At 46.2% G+C, this 24924-nt stretch overlaps 1 protein-coding gene across 1 annotated transcript in view; it reads left to right on the top strand.

Annotated features, from left to right (window-relative positions):
- The first annotated feature begins 10936 nt into the window (after positions 1-10936).
- MAGT1 (magnesium transporter 1) overlaps positions 10937-24924 on the top strand; it is a 101333-nt gene continuing 87345 nt past the window's right edge. The window contains exons 1-2 of the mRNA XM_069211073.1: positions 10937-11113; positions 24151-24320. Coding sequence (XP_069067174.1) covers positions 11021-11113; positions 24151-24320 — 263 coding nt within the window. The 5' untranslated portion in view covers positions 10937-11020. The remainder of the gene's footprint in view (positions 11114-24150; positions 24321-24924) is intronic.

Below are 24924 nucleotides of genomic sequence, written 5' to 3'. Positions count from 1 at the left end.
CCACCTTCTCAACTGTTTTCCTGGTGGTGCATGCTGTGGGGGTAGTCTGCCTCCTCTCTGCACTAGAAGCTCTGAAGAAATCTCCTGTGGGTCGATGGAATCATCCCCCTGCAACCGCAGGCACCAAAGAACTGCATCACCGGTACCTTGGGTCTCCTCTCAGCACGACGAGCGAGGTCCCTTGAATCCAGCAACTCTGTCCAAGTGACTCCCACAGTCCAGTGACTCTTCAGTCCAAGTTTGGTGGAGGTAAGTCCTTGCCTCCCCACGCCAGACTGCATTGTTGGAAACCGCGACTTTTGCAGCTACTCCAGCCTCCGTGCACTTCCGGCGGAAATCCTTTGTGCACAGTCCAGCCTGGGTCCACGGCACTCTAACCTGCATTGCACGACCTTCTAAGTTGTTCTCCGGCGACGTGGGACTCCTTTGTGCGACTTCGGGTGAGCACCGTTTCACGCATCCTCGTAGTGCCTGTTTCTGGCACTTCTCCGGGTGCTGCCTGCTGCTGAGAGGGCTCCTTGTCTTGCTCGACGCCCCCTCTGTCCCCTGACGCAATTTGCGACATCCTGGTCCCTCCTGGGCCACAGCAGCATCCAAAAACCCTTACCGCACGATTTGCAGCTAGCAAGGCTTGTTGGCGGTCTTTCGGCGGGAAAACACTTCTGCACGACTCTCCACGGCGTGAGGGATCCGTCCTCCAAAGGGGAAGTTTCTAGCCCTTGTCGTTCTTGCAGAAACCTACGCTTCTACTGTCCAGTAGCAGCATCTTTGCACCCACAGCTGGCATTTCCTGGGCATCTGCCCATCTCCGACTTGCTTGTGACTTTTGGACTTGGTCCCCTTGTTCCACAGGTACCCTCGACTGGAAATCCATCGTTGTTGCATTGTTGGTTTGTGTCTTTCCTGCAGAATTCCCCTATCACGACTTCTATGTCCTTTGGGGAACTTTAGTGCACTTTGCACTCACTTTTCAGTGTCTTGGGGTGGGCTATTTTTCTAACCCTTACTATTTTCTAATAGTCCCAGCGACCCTCTACAAGGTCACATAGGTTTGGGGTCCATTCGTGGTTCGCATTCCACTTTTGGAGTATATGGTTTGTGTTGCCCCTATCCCTATGTGTCTCCATTGCATCCTATTGTAACTATACATTGTTTGCACTGTTTTCTAATACTATTACTGCATATTTTGGTATTGTGTACATATATCTTGTGTATATTTACTATCCTCATACTGAGGGTACTCACTGAGATACTTTTGGCATATTGTCATAAAAATAAAGTACCTTTATTTTTAGTATGACTGTGTATTGTGTTTTCTTATGATATTGTGCATATGACACTAAGTGGTACTGTAGGAGCTTCACTCGTCTCCTAGTTCAGCCTAAGCTGCTCTGCTAAGCTACCATTATCTATCAGCCTATGCTGCTAGACACCCTATACACTAATAAGGGATAACTGGGCCTGGTGCAAGGTGCAAGTACCCCTAGGTACTCACTACAAGCCAGTCCAGCCTCCTACATTGGTTGTGCAGCGGTGGGATAAGTGCTTTGAGACTACTTACCACGCTTGTCATTGTACTTTTCATAAGAGAAAAATATACAAAACAAGTTCAGTGTATGTACACATAACTAAAAAGTTTTGCATTTCCTCTTTTCACTCTTTTCTAAAGTGCTGAAAAGTACTTCTAAAACTTTCAAAAAGTTCTAAAAAGTTTAAAAAGTTTTTTTTCTGTCTTTCTAAAAGCTCTAAAAACTTTTTCTCACTTTTTCTATCACTTTAACTCTCTCTAAAAATGTCTGGCACAGGCCAAAATGTTGATCTGTCCAAACTTGCATATGATCACCTTAGCTGGAAAGGAGCAAGGAGTCTCTGCATAGAGAGAGGTTTGAGTGTAGGGAAGAATCCTTCCTTGGAATTATTGCTTAACATGCTTAGAGAACAAGATAAGGCCACAAGGGCCCCATCTGTTGAAAAAGCAGCTAATGGTTCCCAATCTGATCCAGGGACTCCCCTAGAAAGAGATTCAGGAAAGAAACTTCCTAGCCTGCCCATTACTAGACAGTCTAGCATAGTTGGTACAGATGCTGGGTCACATCATACAGATGATGTGCTCTCACATTACACTGTTAGCCAAGCTGTTAGGGTGCCTTCTGTAAGGGACAGGTCTCCTTCTGTCCATTCTCGCCATACTTCTGTGTCTAGGAATGTCCCTCCCACCCACCCTGATGACAGATTGTTAGAAAGGGAGCTCAATAGATTGAGAGTGGAACAAACCAGACTGAAGCTCAAGAAGCAACAGCTGGATTTGGATAGACAGTCCTTAGAAGTAGAGAAGGAGAGACAGAAACTGGGTTTAGAAACCCATGGTGGCAGCAGCAGTATTCCCAATAGTCATCCTGCAAAAGAGCATGATTCCAGGAATCTGCACAAGATAGTTCCCCCTTATAAGGAGGGGGATGACATTAACAAGTGGTTTGCTGCACTTGAGAGGGCCTGTGTTGTACAGGATGTCCCTCAAAGGCAGTGGGCTGCTATCCTATGGCTATCATTTAGTGGAAAGGGTAGGGATAGGCTCCTTACTGTGAAAGAAAGTGATGCCAATAATTTTACAGTTCTTAAGAATGCACTCCTGGATGGTTATGGCTTAACCACTGAACAATACAGGATAAAGTTCAGAGAGACCAAAAAGGAGTCTTCACAAGACTGGGTTGATTTCATTGACCATTCAGTGAAGGCTTTGGAGGGGTGGTTACATGGCAGTAAAGTTACTGATTATGACAGCCTGTATAACTTGATCCTGAGAGAGCATATTCTTAATAATTGTGTGTCTGATTTGTTGCACCAGTACTTGGTGGACTCTGATCTGATCTCTCCCCAAGAATTGGGAAAGAAGGCAGACAAATGGGTCAGAACAAGGGTGAACAGAAAAGTTCATACAGGGGGTGACAAAGATGGCAACAAGAAGAAGGATGGTAAGTCTTCTGACAAGGGTGGGGACAAATCTAAAAATGAGTCTTCATCAGGCCCACAAAAACACTCTGGTGGGGGTGGTGGGCCCAAATCCTCTTCAAATCAAAACAAAGAAAAGAAACCATGGTGCTATTTATGTAAAATAAAAGGCCATTGGACAACAGATCCCAGTTGTCCAAAGAAAAGCACCAAGCCTCCTACCACTACAACCCCTACTGCTACACCTAGTGTCCCTACTAATAGCAGTGGTGGTGGGAGCAAACCTACTAATAGCCAATCCAAGGGAGTAGCTGGGCTCACTTTTGGTAATTTAGTTGGGGTTGATCTGATTAGGGAGACCACAGAGGCTGTGTTAGTCTCTGAGGGGGCTATTGATTTAGCCACGTTAGTTGCTTGTCCCCTTAATATGGATAAGTACAAGCAGCTACCCCTAATAAATGGTGTTGAGGTTCAGGCCTACAGGGACACTGGAGCCAGTGTAACTATGGTGATAGAGAAACTGGTTCACCCTGAACAACACCTACTTGGTCACCAGTACCAAGTAACCGATGCTCACAACAACACACTTAGCCACCCCATGGCTGTTGTAAATCTCAACTGGGGGGGGGGGTTACTGGTCCAAAGAAAGTTGTGGTAGCTTCAGATTTACCTGTAGACTGTCTATTAGGGAATGATTTGGAGACATCAGCTTGGTCAGATGTGGAGTTAGAGGCCCATGCAGCAATGCTGGGCATCCCAGGGCATATTTTTTCTTTAACCAGGGCTCAGGCCAAAAAGCAAAAAGGACAGGGAAGCTTGGATCCTGGAACAATGGACCAAGTGCTCCCTAAAGCTAGGGCTAGTAGAAGTAAAGCACTTCCTACTATCCCTCCCTCTACAGTGGATTCTACTTCTGAGGAAGAAGAATTTCCACCCTGTGCAGAACCTACACCAGAAGAGCTGGAAGCAGACACTGCTGAGCTTTTGGGTGAAGGGGGGCCTGCCAGGGAGGAGCTGAGTGTGGCACAGCATACCTGTCCCACACTAGAGGGTCTAAGACAGCAAGCTGTCAAACATGCTAATGGGGATGTCAGTGACTCTCACAGAGTTTACTGGGAGGACAACCTCTTGTACACTGAAGCAAGGGATCCTAAACCTGGAACTGCCAGGAGGTTAGTGATTCCTCAGGAGTACAGAAAGTTCCTCCTATCTCTAGCCCACGACATTCCCCTAGCTGGACATCTGGGACAAATGAAAACTTGGGACAGGCTTGTTCCCTTGTTTCATTGGCCTAGAATGTCTGAGGACACAAAAGAATTTTGTAAGTCCTGTGAAACCTGTCAAGCCAGTGGCAAGACAGGTGGCACCCCAAAGGCACCCCTTATTCCACTGCCTGTGGTTGGGGTTCCCTTTGAAAGGGTAGGGGTTGACATAGTTGGTCCCCTTGACCCTCCTACTGCTTCAGGCAATAGGTTTATCTTGGTGGTAGTGGACCATGCCACAAGATATCCTGAAGCAATTCCTTTAAGGACCACTACAGCACCTGCAGTGGCAAAGGCCCTCCTGGGAATATTTTCCAGGGTGGGCTTCCCAAAGGAAGTAGTATCAGACAGGGGAAGCAATTTCATGTCTGCTTACTTAAAGGCCATGTGGAAGGAGTGTGGTGTAACTTACAAGTTCACTACACCCTATCATCCACAAACAAATGGACTGGTGGAGAGATTTAACAAAACTCTCAAAGGCATGATTATGGGACTCCCTGAAAAACTCCGCAGGAGATGGGATATCCTTTTACCATGCCTACTTTTTGCCTACAGGGAGGTACCCCAGAAAGGAGTGGGCTTCAGCCCCTTTGAACTCCTCTTTGGACACCCTGTTAGGGGTCCACTAACACTTGTCAAGGAGGGTTGGGAACAACCTTTAAAAGCTCCAAAACAAGATATAGTGGATTATGTACTTGGCCTCAGATCAAGGATGGCTGAGTATATGAAAAAGGCCAGTAAAAACATTCAGGCCAGCCAAGAGCTCCAGAAGCAATGGCATGATCAGAAGGCAGTTTTGGTTCAGTACCAACCAGGGCAGAAAGTATGGGTCTTGGAGCCTGTGGCCCCAAGAGCACTCCAAGATAAATGGAGTGGACCCCACATAATTGTTGAAAAGAAGGGTGAAGTCACCTACTTAGTTGACTTAGGCACTGCCAGGAGTCCCCTTAGGATGCTCCATGTCAATCGCCTGAAACTCTACTATGACAGGGCTGATCTCACCCTGCTCATGGCAACTGATGAGGGACAGGAAGAAGACAGTGATCCTCTACCTGTTCTCTTCTCTTCCACAGAACAAGATGCTCTTGTGGAAGGTGTAGTTTTGGCTGATTGTCTTACTGCTGAGCAGAAAGACAATTGCATAAATCTCCTGGGCCAGTTTTCTGAACTCTTCTCTACTGTGCCAGGTACCACTTCTTGGTGTGAGCACACTATAGATACTGGAGACAGCTTGCCTGTCAAAAGTAAGATCTATAGGCAGCCTGACCATGTCAGAGACTGCATAAAGCAAGAGGTGCAGAAAATGTTAGAACTGGGAGTGGTTGAGCACTCTGAAAGTCCATGGGCCTCTCCTGTGGTACTTGTACCAAAACCTCATTCCAAGGATGGAAAGAAGGAAATGCGGTTTTGTGTAGATTATAGAGGTCTCAACCAGGTAACCAAAACTGATGCTCACCCTATACCCAGGGCAGATGAGCTCATAGATACACTGGCATCTGCCAAGTATCTAAGCACTTTTGATTTGACTGCAGGGTATTGGCAGATCAAATTATCAGAAGATGCTAAACCTAAAACTGCATTTTTAACCATTGGAGGCCATTACCAATTCACAGTAATGCCTTTTGGATTGAAAAATGCACCTGCCACTTTTCAAAGGTTGGTGAACACAGTCCTGCAAGGGCTGGAAGCTTTTAGTGCAGCATATTTGGACGATATAGCTGTCTTTAGCTCCAGTTGGGATGATCACCTGGTCCACCTATGGAAAGTTTTAGAGGCCCTGCAAAAGGCAGGCCTCACTATCAAGGTATTTCTAATGTTCTATTTTGTGGTAGTGTGGTCTAGCAGTAGGCTTATCAGAGGGAAGTGTTTAGCAGTGTTGTACCAACACAGGCAATAAATGAGGAACACACACTCAACGACTTACTCCAGACCAATAGGTTTTTATATAGAAAAATATATTTTCTCAGTTTATTTTAAGAACCACAAGTTCAAGATTTGAAGTAAATACATAAAATGCAAGGTACTCCACACAGGTAAGTTAGGAACTTTGAATCAGAGCAATATCAAATACAGTCTTTGTTAAAATGGCAATAAGCTATTTTAAAAGTGGACACAGAGCAAAAATCAACAGTTCCTGGGGGAGGTAAGTAAAGGTTAGATTGTGAGGTAAGAGACGCTTACAAGTCTTAGTTCCTGGGCATTGGCAGTCCACCATTGGGGGTTCAGGGCAACCCCAAAGTTACCAAACCAGAGGCTCAGGGCCGGTCAAGTGCAAAGGTCAAAGAGGTGCCCAAAACACATAGGCGCCTATGGAGAACATGGGGTGCTCAGTCTGCCAGCAGGTAAGTACCCGCGTGCTCGGGGGGCAGACCAGGGGGGTTTTGTAGAGCACTGGGGGGGGGACACAAGTAGGCACACAAAACACACCCTCAGTGGCACAGGGGCGGCCGGGTGCAGTGTACAAAGCAGGCGTCACGTTTTAGATAGGAAACAATGGAGGGACCAGGGGGTCACTCTAGCGGTGCAGGCAGGCACAGGGGGGCCTTCTCGGGACAGCCACCACCTGGGTTAAGGAGAGGGTTGCCAGGGGGTCACTCCTGCACTGAGGTCTGGTTCCTTAAGGTCCTGGGGGCTGCGGTTGCATTGCTTATTCCAGGCGTCGGGTCCCTTGTTACAGGCAGTCGCGGTCAGGAGGAGCCTCTGGATTCTCTCTGCAGGCGTCGCTGTGGGGATCCAGGGGGACGTCTCGGGCTACTCACGGGGTCGCAGTTGCCGGGGAGTCCTCCCTGTGGTGTTTGTTCTCTGGATCTCGAGCCGGGGACGTTGGTTGCAGAGTGTGAAGTCTCACACTTCCGGCGGGAAGAATGAGTTCTTTGAAAGTTGCTTCTTTGTTGCAAAGATGTAGCTGGTGTTGAGCAGAGCTGCTGCTCACAGGAGTTTCTTGGTCCTGGGGGTCAGGGCAGTCCTCTGAGGCTTCAGAGGTCGCGGGTCCCTGTTGGATGCATCACTGGTTGCAGGTTTTCGACTCTGGAGACAGGCCAGTAGGGCTGGGGCCAAAGCAGTTGTAGTCTTCCGTTGTCTCTGCAGGCTTGTAGGTCAGCAGTCCTTCTTTGTAGTTCAGGTCGCAGGAATATGATTTCCTGGGTTCTGGGGTTCCCCTAAATACTAGATTTAGGGGTGTGTTTAGGTCTGGGAGGGCAGTAGCCAATGGCTACTGTCCTGGAGGGTGGCTACACCCTCTTTGTGCCTGTGGGGTGGAGGGCACATCCCTAATCCTATTAAGGGAATCCTCCAAAAATAAAATGGAGGATTTCTAAAGGCAGGGGTCACCTCAACTCAGGGCACCTTAGGGGCTGTCCTGACTGGTGGGTGACTCCTCCTTGTTTTCCTAATTATCTAATTTTCCTAATTATCTCCTCCAGCCTTGCCACCAAAAGTGGGGGTAGTGGCCTGGGGGGCGGACATCTCCACTAGCTGGGATGCCCTCGGGCGCTGTAACAAAGGGGGTGAGCCTTAGTAACTAAGTGTTACAGTTCCTGCAGAGGGAGGTATGAAGCACGTCCACCCAGTGCAGGCTTTGTTCCTGGCCACAGAGTGACAAAGGCACTCTCCCCATGTGGCCAGCAACTTGTCTGGTTGTGGCAGGCTGGCAGAAACTGGTCAGCCCCACACTAGAAGTTGGATTGGTATTCAGGGGGCATCTCTAAGATACCCTCTGGGTGCATGTTACAATAAATTGCACACTGGCATCAGTGTGCGTTTATTGTGCTGAGACGTTTGATACCAATCTTCCCAGATTTCAGTGTTGCCTTTATGGAACTGTGGAGGTCGTGTTTGACAAACTCCCAGACCATATACTCTTATGGCTACCCTGCACTTACAATGTCTAAGGTTTTGCTTAGACACTGTAGGGGCATAGTGTTCATGCATATATGCCCTCACCTGTGGTATAGTGCACCCTGCCTTAGGGCTGTAAGTCCTGCTAGAGGGGTGACTTACGTATGACACAGGCAGTGTGAGGTTGGCATGGCACTCTGAGGGGAGTGCCATGTCGACTTAGTCATTTTCTCCCCACCAGCACACACAAGCTGTGAGGAAGTGTGCATGTGCTGAGTGAGGGCTCCCCAGGGTGGCATAAGACATGCTGCAGCCCTTAGAGACCTTCCCTGGCATCAGGGCCCTTGGTACCAGGGGTACCAGTTACAAGGGACTTATCTGAGTGCCAGGGCTTTGCCAATTGTGGACACAAAGGTACAGTTTAGGGAAATAACACTGGTGCTGGGGCCTGGTTAGCAGCATCCCAGCACACTTTCAATCAAAACTTAGCATCAGCAAAGACAAAAAGTTAGGGGGTAACCATGCCAAGGAGGCATTTCCTTACAACCTGTATCCCATGGGAGCCCAGGTTACAGATATCTTAAATTTCTTGGCAGAATTGGCTGAGTCTGGCTTATCCTACTGCCCAATAAACTCTTTTAGGGCGCCAATATTGGCGAGTCACCATCCTTTTCACAACACACCGGTGGAGAGCATCCTTGAGTTCGCAAGCTGCTTAAGGGATTGAGGATGTTTAGACCCCCTGAACATAGATACTCTGGTATCTGGGATGTTAACATAGTCTTACGCTTCTTGTCTTCGTAGCAGGATAACCAATACCACTCAAGAAAGGAGATCTCAGCAAAATTAGCTAGGCTGCTGTGCCTCATATCCTATAAAGGGGTAGCTGTAGACATTACAGCTAGAGTGTTTACACCGGAAGGAGTTACTTTTACAATATCTAGGAGAACCAAATGCAATACCAGGTCAGTTACGTACCCAGCTTTTGAGAGTTCGCCTAAGCTGTGTGTGGTCAGGTGCCTTAAGGCTTATGGGGAAATGCCGACCACCGGGGAGAGACAACTGTTAATTTTCATCAAGAAGCCATTTAAAGCAGTATCCTCCCCTTCTATTGCAAGGTGGATTATGACAGAGGCAGGAATCAATGTACAGGTCTTTAGGGCACAATTCACAAGAGGAGCCATAGCTTCAAAGGTCATACAGGTGAGTGGCAGATTGGAGGACATTATGAATTCAGCTGACTGGTCATACGAATCTACTTTTTAATGGTTTTATTTTAAACTGATCCACGAAGGAGCTGTTTTGGTGGTAAGTAAACTTTGAACATGCATAATCCTTGCCTCCGGTCCTGACATACAATGAGAAATTTCCTAGATATCATGAAGGAAAGTTTCAATTCTATTAAGGACACAGAGGCAAGGATTAACCCACCCGAAACAGTGTAGGTGTCCCCCCTCCAGGATGGAGAACATAGTAAGGACAAGTTTTAAGAGGTGGTATTGTGTTTTGATATACTTTTATAATGTACTCATCATTGTATACTGTTCCTATTTTAAACAGACTGCTACGAGTCTTTTGCATGAATTATTTCAGGACTATAAACTGTTCTTATAATACGAAGGTTAATGGATGATGTTATGAGTTACAAGCAGTCTTGGGTAGTAAATAAGAATGAGAGAGGTTTCAACAAATTACGTTGTTCTTCATAGGAGCCGATACCATGGCGAACTGATGGTGCTTGAACTTAACTAACCACAGTGAAGTCGAGGAGGGACTCGGAGAGCGGGTGATATACTCTCTTCTCTGGCTGTCAGATTCCTTCTGACAGCGGTGTGCGGTAGCCTCATTACTCCATATGCATTTTGGACTTGTTGGTTTTGTTTGCTTGTTGATCTGTGACTCTTTGTCACAGTTGAAGTTGGTTCACATTGTCAATTCTGCAATCAGGGGATATATATGAACGAGACTGATATAGGATTGGACATTAGTTACCATGGATACTGTTGTTATGCACCATGGGATATGTAGTGTTCTGTTTTTTTTCTTACATTGAAATTTTAACTGGCTAATTAATTAAAGTGAAGCAAGAAATGCATAATCCTCGCCTCTGTGTCCTTAATAGAATGAAAACTTTCCTTCTGGATGGCTAGGAAGTTTCTTAATATAACGCCATCCCATACAATGCCCCACCACCACCCCGGAAATTATTTTTTTAAATCCCCTTCCTGCTTTGGAAAAAGTAGCATATATAATATGGGTACCGAAGCCAAGCACTGACAGTTATACACCTCAGACAGCTCGATCCGGCTTAGTTTTTCCAGCTGTCAAACTACAACTCGACCCCGCCCCGGAAGTAGAGCGACCAATCATACTTTAACAGCAAGACAGGTCCTAAACGGTGGAAATCTGACCAATGGGACTCTCGCGACCCAGAACAAGGCGTCGTTGTACCAGGAACATCCCCGGCAATGGACATAGAAAGGGGATGCGTGTGCTCAGAATCTCCTGTCAACAAAACGGCCATGCTGAAACACTCATTTTTAAATCGTGTGAACGCATAAACTAAGGGTCTCCAAAGCACAGCACATAAATAGAGTGATAAACCTATACTGTTTTGGCGGCGTTTTCTACAAATATAAACTAGATAAATAAAACTCTGTAAGGTATGTTACAGACCTGTCCTAAGTTAACCACTTTCTTTAGACGCAGCAACACAAAATATACAAATTGATGAAAAACAATCATCCTTACTCCATGTACCATCTTCGAACTGCGGTGACATTACTTTTAGCAGAAGAGCAGCAGTTGAATATCAAATCTTCGAGTGCCGGCTTCTTCTTTTATTTCCATAGTTATTGGATACCCCAAACTGCGCCTGCGCAGCCGGCTTTTCTTGACGTCGCATGATGTCCTGCTCGGGAGGTGTGTCTTTTGCAATGGTGTGAAGTTTTGATCCTGGGTATACACGGAAGATGGCCGCCATGAGGTTCTTGCTGCCGGTGCTTGGCGTTCTGCTGTTGGTGTGCTGCAGCCTGCCACCCTCCAGTGGACAGAAGAAGAAAGAGGTGGGTGAGGAGCGGGATACGGCCTCCTGGCACTGAGATCTGACAGCTCGGGACCCGGAAGTGCTGGTCTCAATGCACTTTGTTAATGCAAGATGCTGCAGGGCACTTGCTGGCGTGAGTGATCTCTGTGGTGCGCCCCTAATAAGACCTCTTGGGTGATCACAACATGAGGAGCTCCATTGCTCTGGCTAGCAGATGGGCTGTCTGCACTGATTGTATGCTGGCAGCAGCGTCGTGCTTGCTATGTGATACATAGTAGCGCTCCCAATTATATTTAACAATTATGTGATTTTTAGTTTTTGCCCCATTAAAACCTGTTTCACTGTAATGCAGGGTAATGGATAAATACATTTCATGTAAGAGATGTCCTTAGTCCCCTTCCTAGATGTCCTCAAATGTCACTTTTTGCCACCAGTATCGTCGTTCATTTGTCCTTGCAAGAGTTAAGTGTGAGCCAGGCTTTATATAATGCTTGCCTTGATCGGGATGTTGCAAGATTGTCTATCCTACCAATAAAACGTGTCTGGTGTGGTACAAACTGGCGCCTTTGTGCACATTTGCATTGTCCAGTTTGGCAGAGGCTAGAGTTTTACCTGCTGAATTGCTTTAGTAGGTGGGCTCTGAAACTCGCATGCGTGGATGGTGTTTATCGTGACTGTGCTATGGTCTGAGCGAAAATAATTGATATTTTACATACGGCTCCTCATGGTTTTCCAAACTTGTCATTGTAGGTTTGCACTACACACTTGCAGGCTTGGCGTGTAGATACGGCAACGTGCTTTTAGTTGAATTACGTACCATATTTATCTCTGTCTGGTTGTTGTATAGTGCTGTGTTGGATGTTCCACTGAGGGGGGGTCAAACTCCTAACCAACTATTTTCCAGTACCCTTGTGCACATCATAATGCTGTGAGTTATGTTTAATGTGTACTGTTGTAGGCTAATGTGCAATTATTATTTGCTCCTGATATACGTTTGAGTTGGCAAATGCTTAGTCAGGTTGGAGTTCAGCTGTGTGCGCAGTAGTGCTAACATTGTGTCAAACGTGTATTATTAAGTTGGTGTTTGAATATAACTTGTTCTGGATGTTTAGCCGAGGTGGCAAACGCCCATCCAACTACATGGTTTAAAGTTTCATTGTGAGCACAAAGCGGTGCAACTCTACAGCCGCAGATTCATAGTGCAGTCATTTTGGTCAGGCCTAAAACATTACAAACCTTATCCGAGTAAGTAACATGAAGTTGGTCGCCCTTCTTTTAACTAAAAGGTGCAAAGTACAGAAACTCTACAAATGGGTCCAGCCCGCCGGAAAGTAGTGCTCAAAACCGAGACTGGCGTTATTTCTTCCTAGCAGGAGCTCTGCTTCAGATGCTCTTCATACATTGCATGGGCTCCCTGTTCAGAAAAAGATCTTGTTCAAAATACTTCTGCTCGTGAAGAGAGCTTAAGAGTGCCCCTAAATACCTCAGTGAACGGGTTTCCCTCGTCATTCGCATTCATTCAAAACTCGAGGTACAGCTGCCCTGTTGTGCTTCTCTCTGAAAGTGGCGTTTTTGAACATTCTTGATGGTAAGTACGTATAAAAGTTGCACTACGGACTGTAAAGATATAAATGCAGCAAAGCCGTACTAGACTTGTGAGTGGGTGTCACTGCAGCTTGATTCAGACATGCAGAAGAGTACGTTGAATTATTTTTTATGTGCGATGCGTTTGCTACTGGTTATTGTACGGTTCTGCAAACCGACGTGTACTGGCGGGTCGAAGGTCTCATGTAGCTCTGTGAACTGTGACTTAATTTCTCCCTGTTGGCCCTTCTTTAGACTTCAGTTATGAACCTGGTGGCGCGTTTCACGTGTTTACTTGATTTGCAATTCATAGTTGAGTTTTAGGCTGGGCTAACATTGCATCCTACCCGAAGTGTACACTTACTCGTAGACAAAGGTAATTGTTTCCCCCCACAATTAAGTTTTGCAGAGACTGATGCTTGGTGGCAAGTGGTAATCAATTGCTGGGTTACATGCTCTTTTCCTTGAACAGTCATCGAGTCTTCTGACTCTTGTTGTGGAATCTTATCAGCCTTCCATAACTGGGACAATTTTTTTCCTTTTGTGTCTCTCGAAGGGAGGGAGAGAAGGCAGGCGATGGAACGATTTGTATGTATTTTTCGGCAATAATATGGCTAGTGTCCTTTTAGAGGACTGTGTCTCTGATCCAAAATGGGGGTTACACTGAAGTGAGGGCAATCCTTTCTGGCTTCTTCTTCCCACCTCCTCATAATGTGGCTCTGACCTGGCGTTGCCTTTGTGTTTCAATGCCTACCTCGGACATCCTAGTACAAGTACCCCAAGCCTTCCCAGTAGTAGATCATCTGGTGCTATGTGTAGACCCATGTGTTTTCCCACCCCAAAAATGTTGCTGTCAAAAGTAAAGCTTAATGGATCTACCCAGCAAATTACTTAAGTTTTGTGGATCCAGTACGCCTCCTGGGCCTTTTAGTGGTTGTCTTGAACATCCTTCCCGCTTACTGTGAAAAAAGCACGAGAATATGTCATTTGCTTGATTGGGCGGCTCCTTGAATTTCAGAGTTAATCTGATGATTAAGCCGCCAATGCCTACAACTTTGTCTGTACGTGCACTCCTGAGAAAATATTTTAGTTAGCCTTTAACTTCAGGATACGTTATCTAATTGTTATCATAGGAACCCAGACCCCAAAGGCCCAATTAGAATGGCAGAACGTTATGGTGCACTGTACAGCTGTGTTGATACAACGGTTTAGCACTTTTGCCACGTTTTTGGAGGCATTGGTTTCAAGGGATTTGCAGGAACGAAAGATACATTTCTTTGCCCAAAATAATCCAATAATAAGGGCCTTTACCAAATTAAAAAAATATTTATAGTAGGCCTTGATTTGAGTTTTTAAATCCCACATACTTACTTTCCATTCCCTTGACATAAAATCGCTTTGTGCGCTCAATTTCTGATGTTCACACTTTTTATAATATGTGAATGCTTGGGAGTAAATATGTAAGCTAGAGTCAACCCATGCTCAGAGCTACGTTCTTGCTGCCAAGATGCATATAAAGAGGAATACCTATCTAACGTATTGCTTCGGATAATGACCACCACCATTGGTCTTTAGACCTATCCCTCCTTGTAACACACACCATCCGTGATGTGCTTCAAGTATTTGCTTAAAATGGCAGCATAAGCTGCACATCACGTGAACCTGCCCTATCACCATCCCAGACGATATTGCTTAGATATGTATTGTTGCGTGAGGTCCCTGGAATGTTCCTCTCTGTGCTTCCGAGTACGTCACTCTTTCCCCTTTACAGTAGCCATTGGTGGTAAGTAGCATTAACTTTGCTGGGTGATAGTCAGGGCGAGAGTAAGTTTACTCAATCAAACTGCTAATTGCATGCAAGGATGCCTTTTTTCTATGCTGTCTACAGAAGAAACTGCTTCGGTAGAAAGTGAAGAATGGGAGACTACCATAGCTGGAATGTGAACAAAAAATAAGTTTTTTTTTCAAAACAAAATTCATACCACTCTCAAGTTTCATTAAGCAAGAAAGCAATAACACCCACTGAGTCTGACCCTCATCTATGCGTTTTTGGACGGTCCTCCACTTTTCCTACCCCTGCCCTCTTCCCAAGAACAGTTTGGGGAAAATCGTCACAAATAGCTGACCCAGACAATCTATTGGTATTAAAGTTCTTCTCCAGACGAGTAAATTACTCTTTCCATGCTAAACACCTCCATTGGCTTAATTCCTCCCGCTAATGTCGCCCCTCCCCATTAGCTCACCACCCTCCCTTGCTTCAAATCTTACTTCACCCTCCTTTCTTGTTTTGTAGCTTTTTATAATCGCCCACACCAACCCTTTTATATCTTTGGCTCATCCATTACCCTAGCCCGTCGTTCTCTTTTAGAAAATATTATACCTACCCCCCATGTCTCCACAATGGTGTCAGAACCATGTCACATTATTTCAACCTGTGTACAGGTGAATTCATGTTGTATGATAAGTCTTTCACCAAACAGCCATTCATTGGTCTATGGCAATTTCTTTTATCATATTGACTTTCTTGTTCTCTGTGAGGTGTCTTTGTGTGACCTTATGTTGTTTATATGTACATCGTGCTGGCACTCTTCCTTTGCACTTGGATTCTATGAAATGCAAACATTCAATTGTCGCATTTGTACTCGCTTTCAGAAATTCAGAAAGACACACAAAACTGAATTAACTCCACTTTTAAAACTGAGGAATAATACAGGTAAACAATAAGGAAGGTGTTAATGCTTTTGAGAATACCTTTGTAGAAGAGATGTCCTAAAGACAATTGGAAATAATATGACATGCATTTGCTAAGTTTACCCATAGGTGATATAGACAGAGTCTGTGTAGGGAAGGGGGCTGTCAGAACAAGGTTCAGAAGGCCACTGTGTAAGTAGGAGATACTGGGCCCTGCTGTGGTGGCTGAGGCCTTTTACTCCGATGCCCCGAGTCTGCCCAACTATGGATCCTGCTCAGCTGTGCCAAGGACCCCTTCTACACCTGACTCTAAGGTAGCGTCTGAGGAGCAGTCACAGTTCCTTTAGGGGGAAGCACAGATAGAGATGAGTAAACGTGCAAGCAGCGCAAACAATAAACAAATGCCCAAAGACTTGTTTTTATACAAAAATAAGTATTTTAATTCTAATTCTACCCATGCAAAGATAAACCACATTCAAGAGCAATATTCCAATCCCCCTTGAGTTGAGGTCGGGGCTCTAGTAGTTGTCAGGCCACTCCCTTTCCCACTAAGTCTGGTGCAACGGGTTTAGTGTATTCCCCATTCACTGATGGTCGCATCCAGGGAATGTGAACTATTAGGCCATACTTGAGTTCTCTCCTCTGACTCCTTTTGGAAATTCATCATAAGAGTCTATGAGGCTGTAGCACCGGTGGCGGTGTGTTCCCCAGGTCCTCAAAGGGCAAGTTCATGGTTTACCCACTCTGGCAGTATGGAATCCTTCAGAAGCACAGCAAGGTACTGCTCTGGATCGGCATAGTTGGACTGCATATGGTCATAAGCAGCAGCACCCGGCATGCGCAGGTTTTCTCATCGGAGCCATGCTGCCGGCTGATTCTAGTGATCGGTGTTGTTCCTGTTCCAGTGATCGCACATTAAGTCATATTTCCGTTCGTGTTGGAGGAGGGAGGGGGGGAAGGTTGGAGCTTGTGGTTAATCTCTGTGCTCTGGCGATATCCTTTGATCCTCGGTCCTCCTTCGGTGCAGTTCACAGAATGCGGGTTGGACCCACCTTGGTCACAGCAGCAGTTTCTCGGTCCCAGGCGACAACACAAACCGTTTGTGTCCGCGTCTGCCGGCTCTTCTTGGCATATGGCATGGCAAGGGATTGCCACCATGGCACTCATAAGTCTGGTCACACTGTCCGGTGTTGTTCACTGAAACCACCTCTCTGGCACATGAGGCCAACTACCACAAGGTCGTGCAGGCCTGGGCCCATCCACACAAACCTCGCCCGCCTGGCTCAGTCCACAGCAGCCACTCCTAACACACAGGTTTCGCCGAAACAATCCAACACAGGGCTACAGTCTTTCAGGTGTCAGTGCAGATTCCTTGCACAGGGAGTCCTCACAGTAGGACTTCTCCCTGGAACTTGCTCCTTTCAATACTCTCCTCTTCCTCACAGGAAACAAGCAGGCACCAGTGCTGCAGGCTCTAGGGCAGGTGATTCTGGTTTCCCTGGGTGATGTTATCTTACCCAGCAGGGAGACTAGCAGGCCTGGGCCACCAGTCCCGGTCACAGGCAGAAGTCTTGCAGAGCTTCCCTTCTTCACACAGCCTGAATGGCTGCTGAGCAGAGGACAAAGTTTGGGGTCTCAAGCTCATCTTCTTATAGTCATTTTCCAGACACAAAATGCAATTTAGTGTCGGAGTCTTTGAGGTTTTATGTTGGGTTTTGTTTATTTGAAATGGTCATCTTTCCTCTTTCTTCTTCTTCCTGAAAAATGTCTGTCATAGCAGGCAGGACTCTGAAGCTGATTAACCCACAATAAGATTCCTGGGTGTGGCCAGAGCTCAAACCTGGATGTCAACCACAGCAATATGTGCATCAAAAGGCGAATCTGGTGCTCCCAGTACTACTCTTCACGATTCCCTTACCAGCCCCATCTCTCTCTTCTTGAGAAGTGTCTAGCCCCTTACTTGTGATCTATCACTGATTCAAGCAGCCCTTTGAAATGCACACAGAGAGCCTGGCTCTCCCATTCTCCAGTGCAAGTGCATGTCCCTCGCAGCATACAGCAATACTGCAGTACACAAATCTGTCTGGGGAGATTGCTCCACTCATGTTTTCCACTTGGCAGTCCTGGGCTTCCCTAAATGGAACCCAAGGTCCTTCATGTAGCGTACCAGTGCAGACACACTTGCACACAGTGTATATCCACAGCACATGTACTGCACAGCACTGTTTTCCTCATGTTTTATGCCACCACAAGACCATGGAGCAAACGTATTCACTTTGCGCACACTGTTCAGTATCGCAGCCTTTCTGTATTGTACAATAGTGTGTTATTTCGAAAACACACACTGCCAGCATGAACACCCATACCATGCTCATGCTGTGCCACACTTAAACCCTTGTGTGATATACTTTTTTTCAAGCACACAAGCACCCAGCACGTTTCCACCATGCACGCCCTTCCACATCTACCTAATGTAGGCCAGGCGTGAGTAAAGGACACATGAGTGGAACTTTTAAAGTGACCAAGAGTGACTAAGGTCACACAGCAGCAATGGATCGACGCCCTCGGCACCTCACAGCCCAGCGTCACCACCAACTTGGATCAGGTAGTACAGAACTTTAATGACTGGATCATCAGCGGGGCCGACCTGGTCGCCCCAACCAAACCAGCCAAGGCCCACAGAACCACCAAAAAAGTCAGCTGGCACACCCTAGAACTCAGCACATCAAAACACAGGTGCAAACAACTAGAGAGAAGACGGCGCACCAGCAAGAACCATGCTGACCGAGTCACCTTGAAAATAGTCCTCAACGACTACCCCCGCCAGGTCAAAGCTGCAAAAAAAAAAGGCCCTGACCTGCTGGATACAGAACAGCGCCAAACAAACCAAGGAACTCTTCACCGTCGTCAGAGAGTTTGCCTGCACATCAGCCATCTAAAACTCCCCCATCCCTCCACAAGAACTCTGTGAAGCCCTCGCCGACCACTTCCACAACAAGATAGGAATGATCTATAGTAACTTCGATTCCCCAACCCTCTGTCCTCCCTAGTATCTCATCAGCCTCCACGCCAACCACGTGCTCCCCGCATGGGGCCAACGCCGTACACCAAACACAATCATTTTCATGAACCTCCATTGCCTCCACAGGATCTTCAACCGCAGAAAAAACAAGATCACCACCATCTTCAACACCTCGTTATCCACTGCCACTTTTCCAGAAGCCTCAAAACATGCAGAGATCAGGCCCTTCCTCAAGAAGCCCTCTGCAGTCCCCACTGAGCTCCAGAATTACCGCCCAATCTCTCTGCTCCCATTCCCCACTAAAGTCCTGGAGAATGCCATCAACCTCCAACTCACTAAACACCTGGAGAGAAACAACCTGCTAGATCCTTCCAGTCAGGCTTCAGAGCCAATCACAACACTGAGATAGCTTCAATTACCGCAACAGATAACATCCGTGCCCTGCTTAATAGAGGAGAAGCGGCCGCTCTGAACCTGCTTGTCCTCTCTGCCGCCTTCGATACTGTCTCCCACCACACACTGATTAGCCAACTACACCAGATTGGGATCACAGACAATGCACTCAGATGGATGGCATCCTTTATCACGGGATGCACCCAGAGAGTTTGCACCCTCACCTCTCATGTCAAGCACACCTTCTGTAGCATCGCCCAAGGCTCCACCTTAATCCCAACACTCTTTTAATGTCTACATGACACCACTCGCAGACATTGTGAGATCTCACAACATCAATATCATCTCTTACACTGATGACATGCAGCTCATACTCTCGCTCTCAACAGACACCACCAAGACAAAGGCCAACTTCCACAACTGTATGAAGAATGTTTCCACCTGGATGAAGGACAACTGCCTGACGCTCAATACTGACAAAACAGAGGTTCTGATCTTCGGCAAACACTCAAACCTCTAGAATGATTCCTGGTGGCCGGCAGAGCTCGGACCCACCCCACACCGAAAGATCACACCTGTAACCTCAGCATCATTCTTGACAGTGAACTCTCCATGAAATGCAGGTCAGTGCCGTTTCCTCAGAATGCTTCCAAATGCTCCACAGGATCTTTAGGTGGCTCCCCATCGGCACAAGGAAGACAGTGACTTATGCCCTCATCACCAGTTGACTGGACTACGGCAACACATTCTACACAGGTGCCACCACCGAAGTCATGCAAAGACTCCAGACGATCCAGAACGCAGCTGCCAGACTGATCCTCAACCTGCCCAAGAGAACCCACATCACCCAGCACCTGAAGGACCTCCATTGGCTCCCGATCCAGAAAAGATGCCAATTCAAGCTACTGATCCAGGACTACAAAGCCTAATATAACCAAGGATCTGCCTACCTGAACTACCTCATTCACCTCCACCAACCGACCAGGAACCTCTGCTTGGCACACATCACCCTCAAAGATACCACTCATCCGACGCTGCCTCACCAGAGGACACTCCTTCTCCCACCTCTGTGCCAAAGCCTGTAAACCCCTCCACCTCTGCGCTCCATCCTTGCTGACCCACTTTTTGTTTTTGAATAAACACCTGCAGCAAGCGCCTGGATACCCACTCGGGTGACAAGCCTCTCTATACAAATAACACCTGATTGATTTTAAAAAGGGAAGTGAGCCTGTAGGCCTCACTCCAGTGACACAGGGTAAAAAGGTACTGTTCACTACACGGTATGCTGCTAACACCACACTTGTGCTGCTTAACTCCTGGTGAAGGTATAATATATCACAAGGACAAGTCTGTATGCCCACGACGACCAGGCTGAGGAATAATTATATGCACAGAGTCCACTGTGAGTCTCTTTTCAAAAGGAGTATCCCTGCTGTGTATATCTGGGGACATCTACAATGAATGTATTATTTAGGCAACCTAGTGGTATGTTCACAACTGGGATGTATACACAAATAACATAATCGGAGGGATTTTGAAAAGAGACCCATGGTGGACTCTGAAAATAAATCCTGGTATAGGCAGTAGCCTTCCACTACTATGAGGGCAGCATGTTGGACGTCCCTCCAAGTCCACAATCCATGAGACAGGCCTATGTCATGGCAAACACACATGATCCGTGTTCGCCTATGACAATAACATCAGCATTAGGGATCAAGACAAAAGCGCATTTGGGCACTCAGGGCTGTCAAGAGCGATCAAGCCCAATAGTTTTGGGACTGAAAAAGCTAATGGCGCCATAACTACAATTCAAGCTAGCATAAAAAGGCAATACAGAAATACATTACACGCTTGGAAGGGAAACAGAAACAAGTTACTTTAGTCATGATAGAGGGATTTCTTAGAATGAACAGGCTTCCTGTGCTGTCACATGATACAGTACTGAGTTTGAGTTAGGACTTCAGAATAAACAAATAATTGAAGAAATCAAGGATTTGCAAAGGGGAAGGGTCCGAGAGGAGATGGCCTCCAGGTGGATTTTAATTATGCTTACACAGGTCAGCTGTCAGACATTATTATTGAAGATATATGGGGACGCTACATCACATTACACGGAACGCTCCCAGACATTAGAGAGGCCAATAAAATAATGATGCTTAGAACAGAGAAGGACCACTGGACTGAACTTATGATTGGCCATTATCAATGATTAATTCAGACACTGAAAAACTGAGCAAGGCACTGACCTAGGCTCCTTACAGTGATAAGCTGACTTGTATATGAGGACCAGTGTGGCCTCCTACCTGGGTATAGATTCCTCTTGAACCCAAGGAGGCTTAGGCATGCATAAAATGCCACCACTCAGTTGAAAGATAATTGGGTACTGTTTAGGCTTCACACAAAGAAAGCCTTTGACACCCTCTTGATTGTGTACCTTGTCTTTGACCCTAATGACATGGGCTCAGTGCTCCTGCTCTATGCTGAGCCAATGGTGTAGGTAAGGTTGGAGGGGCTGGTATCGGAGGGATAGAAATTAGAGAGAGGATCAGAGAGGATGGCCATTTTTCCCCCTGCCGTTTGCTCTCTCAGTGGAGCTTTTGGCAATGACTCGGAGGTCCTTATGCCAGTGGGACATCAGGTTGGCGGTGTTGTCCACACACTGTCATTGTAAGTGGACGATACGCTTGTGCATCCCAGAAGACCCACAGACTCTTTGCCAATCCTGCAGCAACTGGACAAATTTGATACTGTTTCTAGTCTGCAGACCACCCGGTAGAAAAACAGGCTTTGGGGAGTATGGTGGGCATGGCAGTAAATAATTGGCCAGACTTAGGTCTTAACTGGCAGTCAGAAAAGTTTTTATAGATACTGGTAGCACATTCAGTACAAATACAGTATGTGCTGAGTGCTTGAGAATCTGGCTAATTCAGTGTGGTTCTGGAACGTCTTGCCACTTTCCATGATGAGGAGAATTACAGTTGGCAAAATAATCTTCTGCCAGCAATGCCATTATTTTTCCTGGAACTCGCTGTGTCCTTTAAACAGGTCAACATTTGAAGAACCGGATAATCTGTGATATCCCTGGTTTGGGCAGGTAAACACTTAGGGTTAGCTTAGAGGCAATCAGGCTGGACTGGGGGACGGGTGGAGTACAAATGCAGGATCTGAAACTATATTATATAGCCTCTCGATTGGAGCATGCATTGAGATAGGTAGAGGTTGATGCTAATGGGGAAGAGCGGTTAGTAGTAGATACCTGGGATGGTAAGACTGTAGTAGAACTTCTAATCATAGATAGGGCCATCCTGGGCCACCACACATCCATCGTATGGCAGACGGGGGGCCAGCTTAGGTGGCTGCTGTAAGGAGGGCTCTTCAACAACCCCCTTTTGTCAGTCCCTTAGAAATTTGGTCTTTATGGCCTTTCAGACATAAGCCGTGACACATGCCTAGGTGGCAAGAAGGGATGTAGTACACTGAGTGACCAAGGCTTTTTCATAACATTTGCAGAACACAAGAAACATTCAGGGTCAGGCTGGACCAATTCCTCCAGCACACCAGACTGTCCAGAATAGCCAGGGAGACATGAACTGATTTCCCAAAGGTCTTGATAGAGTTAGGCGGGAGTAGAGGCTGGTCTTGCTTTGTAAATGACCTTGAAGGTAAATAAAAAGAGTACACCTCTAAAAGTGAGGAAGCAATCGCATGGTGGCCTACAGCAAGCCATCCTCTCAAAAAATGGGGCATGGTATGCTCATAAGTAAAATAAATAAAAAAAACACGGAGCAATGCTAGATTAAGGTTAACATATTTATAATACCTGCTCTGCACTTATGACACAGCAAAAGCTTAATGGGATAAACTCATAGAGGACCTTTACGTGTCCAAGGCGCACAGTGTTCAGCCTCCTTTTTTTATATAAGACGTGGTCCTGTGGTGTGATAAGTGATTATTTGAATGCCTGGAATGCACGGTGCTCATCCAAATAAATAGAATTTGTTTGAGGTATGGATTGCTCTTTAGACTTCTCTCCCTCAGGACTAACGGCTGCAACATTGTATTTCCAAGTATGCAAAATCTGTAGCCTTATGTTTTGCAAATTTGCAATGTTTACCACAGATTATACAAAATTATAAATCGAGATCTTAAAAAAATGCATTTGTAGTTTTGTACCACATTTTTACCGTATTTGCTTTTAGGTCTAAGAAGAATGTTGGCTGCAAAGGGAAATAATAGACAAAAGTACCAAAGCTCAAGTCGTCTGTGATGCCACTTGAAATTAGGAAGTGAAAAATTACATGTAATGAACAGATACCCACTTAAAACCGTATGTTGTGTCTGACCCTTCAAATCTCTTACCCAGTGTAGGTCAGCAGCCCAGGGTAGAGGGGCCGTGTAAACGTGTCCTTGCCTCCCTCAGCCCTACCCTAAAAGTACCTGGCATCCTGCCAACCACCCTACTACCCCCTGGCAAACGTTCCCTTCACCCCTAATAAAACAAACATGCCTGGCATCCTATAACCCTCCCACAACACCCTTGGGGGGACACTATTCTTCCCTGACCAATCAAAAACACACTTGAAAGCATTCACCAATTTAGGAGAATACTTCCTAACAGCCAGTCCAAAAAATATATATAGTCTGTGTTGTGCGACCCTCCCTCATCAGTACACTCCTCCCATCCTCCTCCCCTATCCGAAAAACGGTACCTGGCAATATGTCATGCTCCCTTACCGTTCTCTGCACCTCGTCCACCCTGCACAGACCATTCTGTGAAAGCTGCCACTGTGCTGACCGCCTTTGTGTGAGAAGTGCTTGTCAAGATGGCCTTCTCATCCCATGGAGTGCACAGACCTGCAGCTGACAGCACAGCAGTCGTGGCATAGGGGCACCGCCTATGATGACCCTGCTCCATCGGTTCTCTATACAGAATAGGAGTAGCAGAGGATCAGCGCCCGCCGGAGCATCATCTTAATATTTGGCGTTCCATGATTCAACATCAGAACAGTGAAGAATTAAACTTCTTTTCTTCACTGCACTGACACCCCTGGAGTGTGTTAGTGGGTTTTTAACCTATCACTTACAATGATGGTTGTCAGCGAGAGACATACACACAGTAATATTTTGGACGTTGAGAGAAAAGAAAGTGAAGGAGAAGCCAATCAGTAATGTACCGGGTGCAGGACCACAAATGCAGTCAGGACCAGGCACACTTGTGGCATTCAGTAGCAAAGCACTGCAGTCCCATCACATACTGGACATCCTGTGTGGTATTGGAAAAAGTCATACTTAATATAGCCTCTCCGTCTATGGCAAGTTAGATTTTTATATGCATATTATTTTAACACTGTTGTATTTGTTTTCAGATGGTATTATCAGAAAAAGTTGGACAGCTGATGGAGTGGGCAAGCAAGCGAGCGGTCATTCGAATCAATGGAGATAAGTTCCGGCGCCTGGTGAAAGCACCACCAAGGAATTACTCTGTCATTGTCATGTTCACTGCTCTGCAGGCCCACAGACAGTGTGCTGTTTGCAAGTAAGAAACCCAACAATACCCATAACCCTCAATTGAGTTGTATCATTTAACCAACTGGCTTACTTAACTGTCTGGCAGATGTTTTATCACATAGCGGACTGACCATGTGGCTCCACTCGAAGTCACCTCTTACATTGCTTGGCTCGATTAGGTAGATTTCAGCTTGGGTGTTGAAAGGAATTTGTGGAATTCTGACAAAATGCTTTGCGTTTTATAAAAACATTTGGATGGATCTTTGTTCAGGAAAGACTTAGGTTATTTAAGCCTCTGCAGTTAGGCTAACTACCAGCTGGGGCGGTAGAGGCAACACTTTCACCACCACATTTACAGATATCTGCCAGGCTAATTTATGTATTTATTGATTTATTTTAACCAAAACTGCTTTCACTGACATGGCGATTAGTAGTTTATGCGGAAGCTTGCAATACAAGTTGATCTGCTGTTCTGGTACACTTTTTGTTTTCCAAACACAAATCTTCAAAGAAGTGGGTTTATTGTGGAAAAGAAAAAAATACAGTGTTCCTGATGCGCTGGGAGATCTGTCCCAGTGAATAGGGAGCATTGCTTATCCTGCAAAATGCTGCAATGCTGTCACAGACAATGC

This window comes from Pleurodeles waltl, chromosome 2_1, assembly GCF_031143425.1.
Source record: "Pleurodeles waltl isolate 20211129_DDA chromosome 2_1, aPleWal1.hap1.20221129, whole genome shotgun sequence".
Classification (NCBI taxonomy): Eukaryota; Metazoa; Chordata; class Amphibia; order Caudata; family Salamandridae; genus Pleurodeles; species Pleurodeles waltl.
This window is presented reverse-complemented; position numbering and strand designations above follow the sequence as displayed.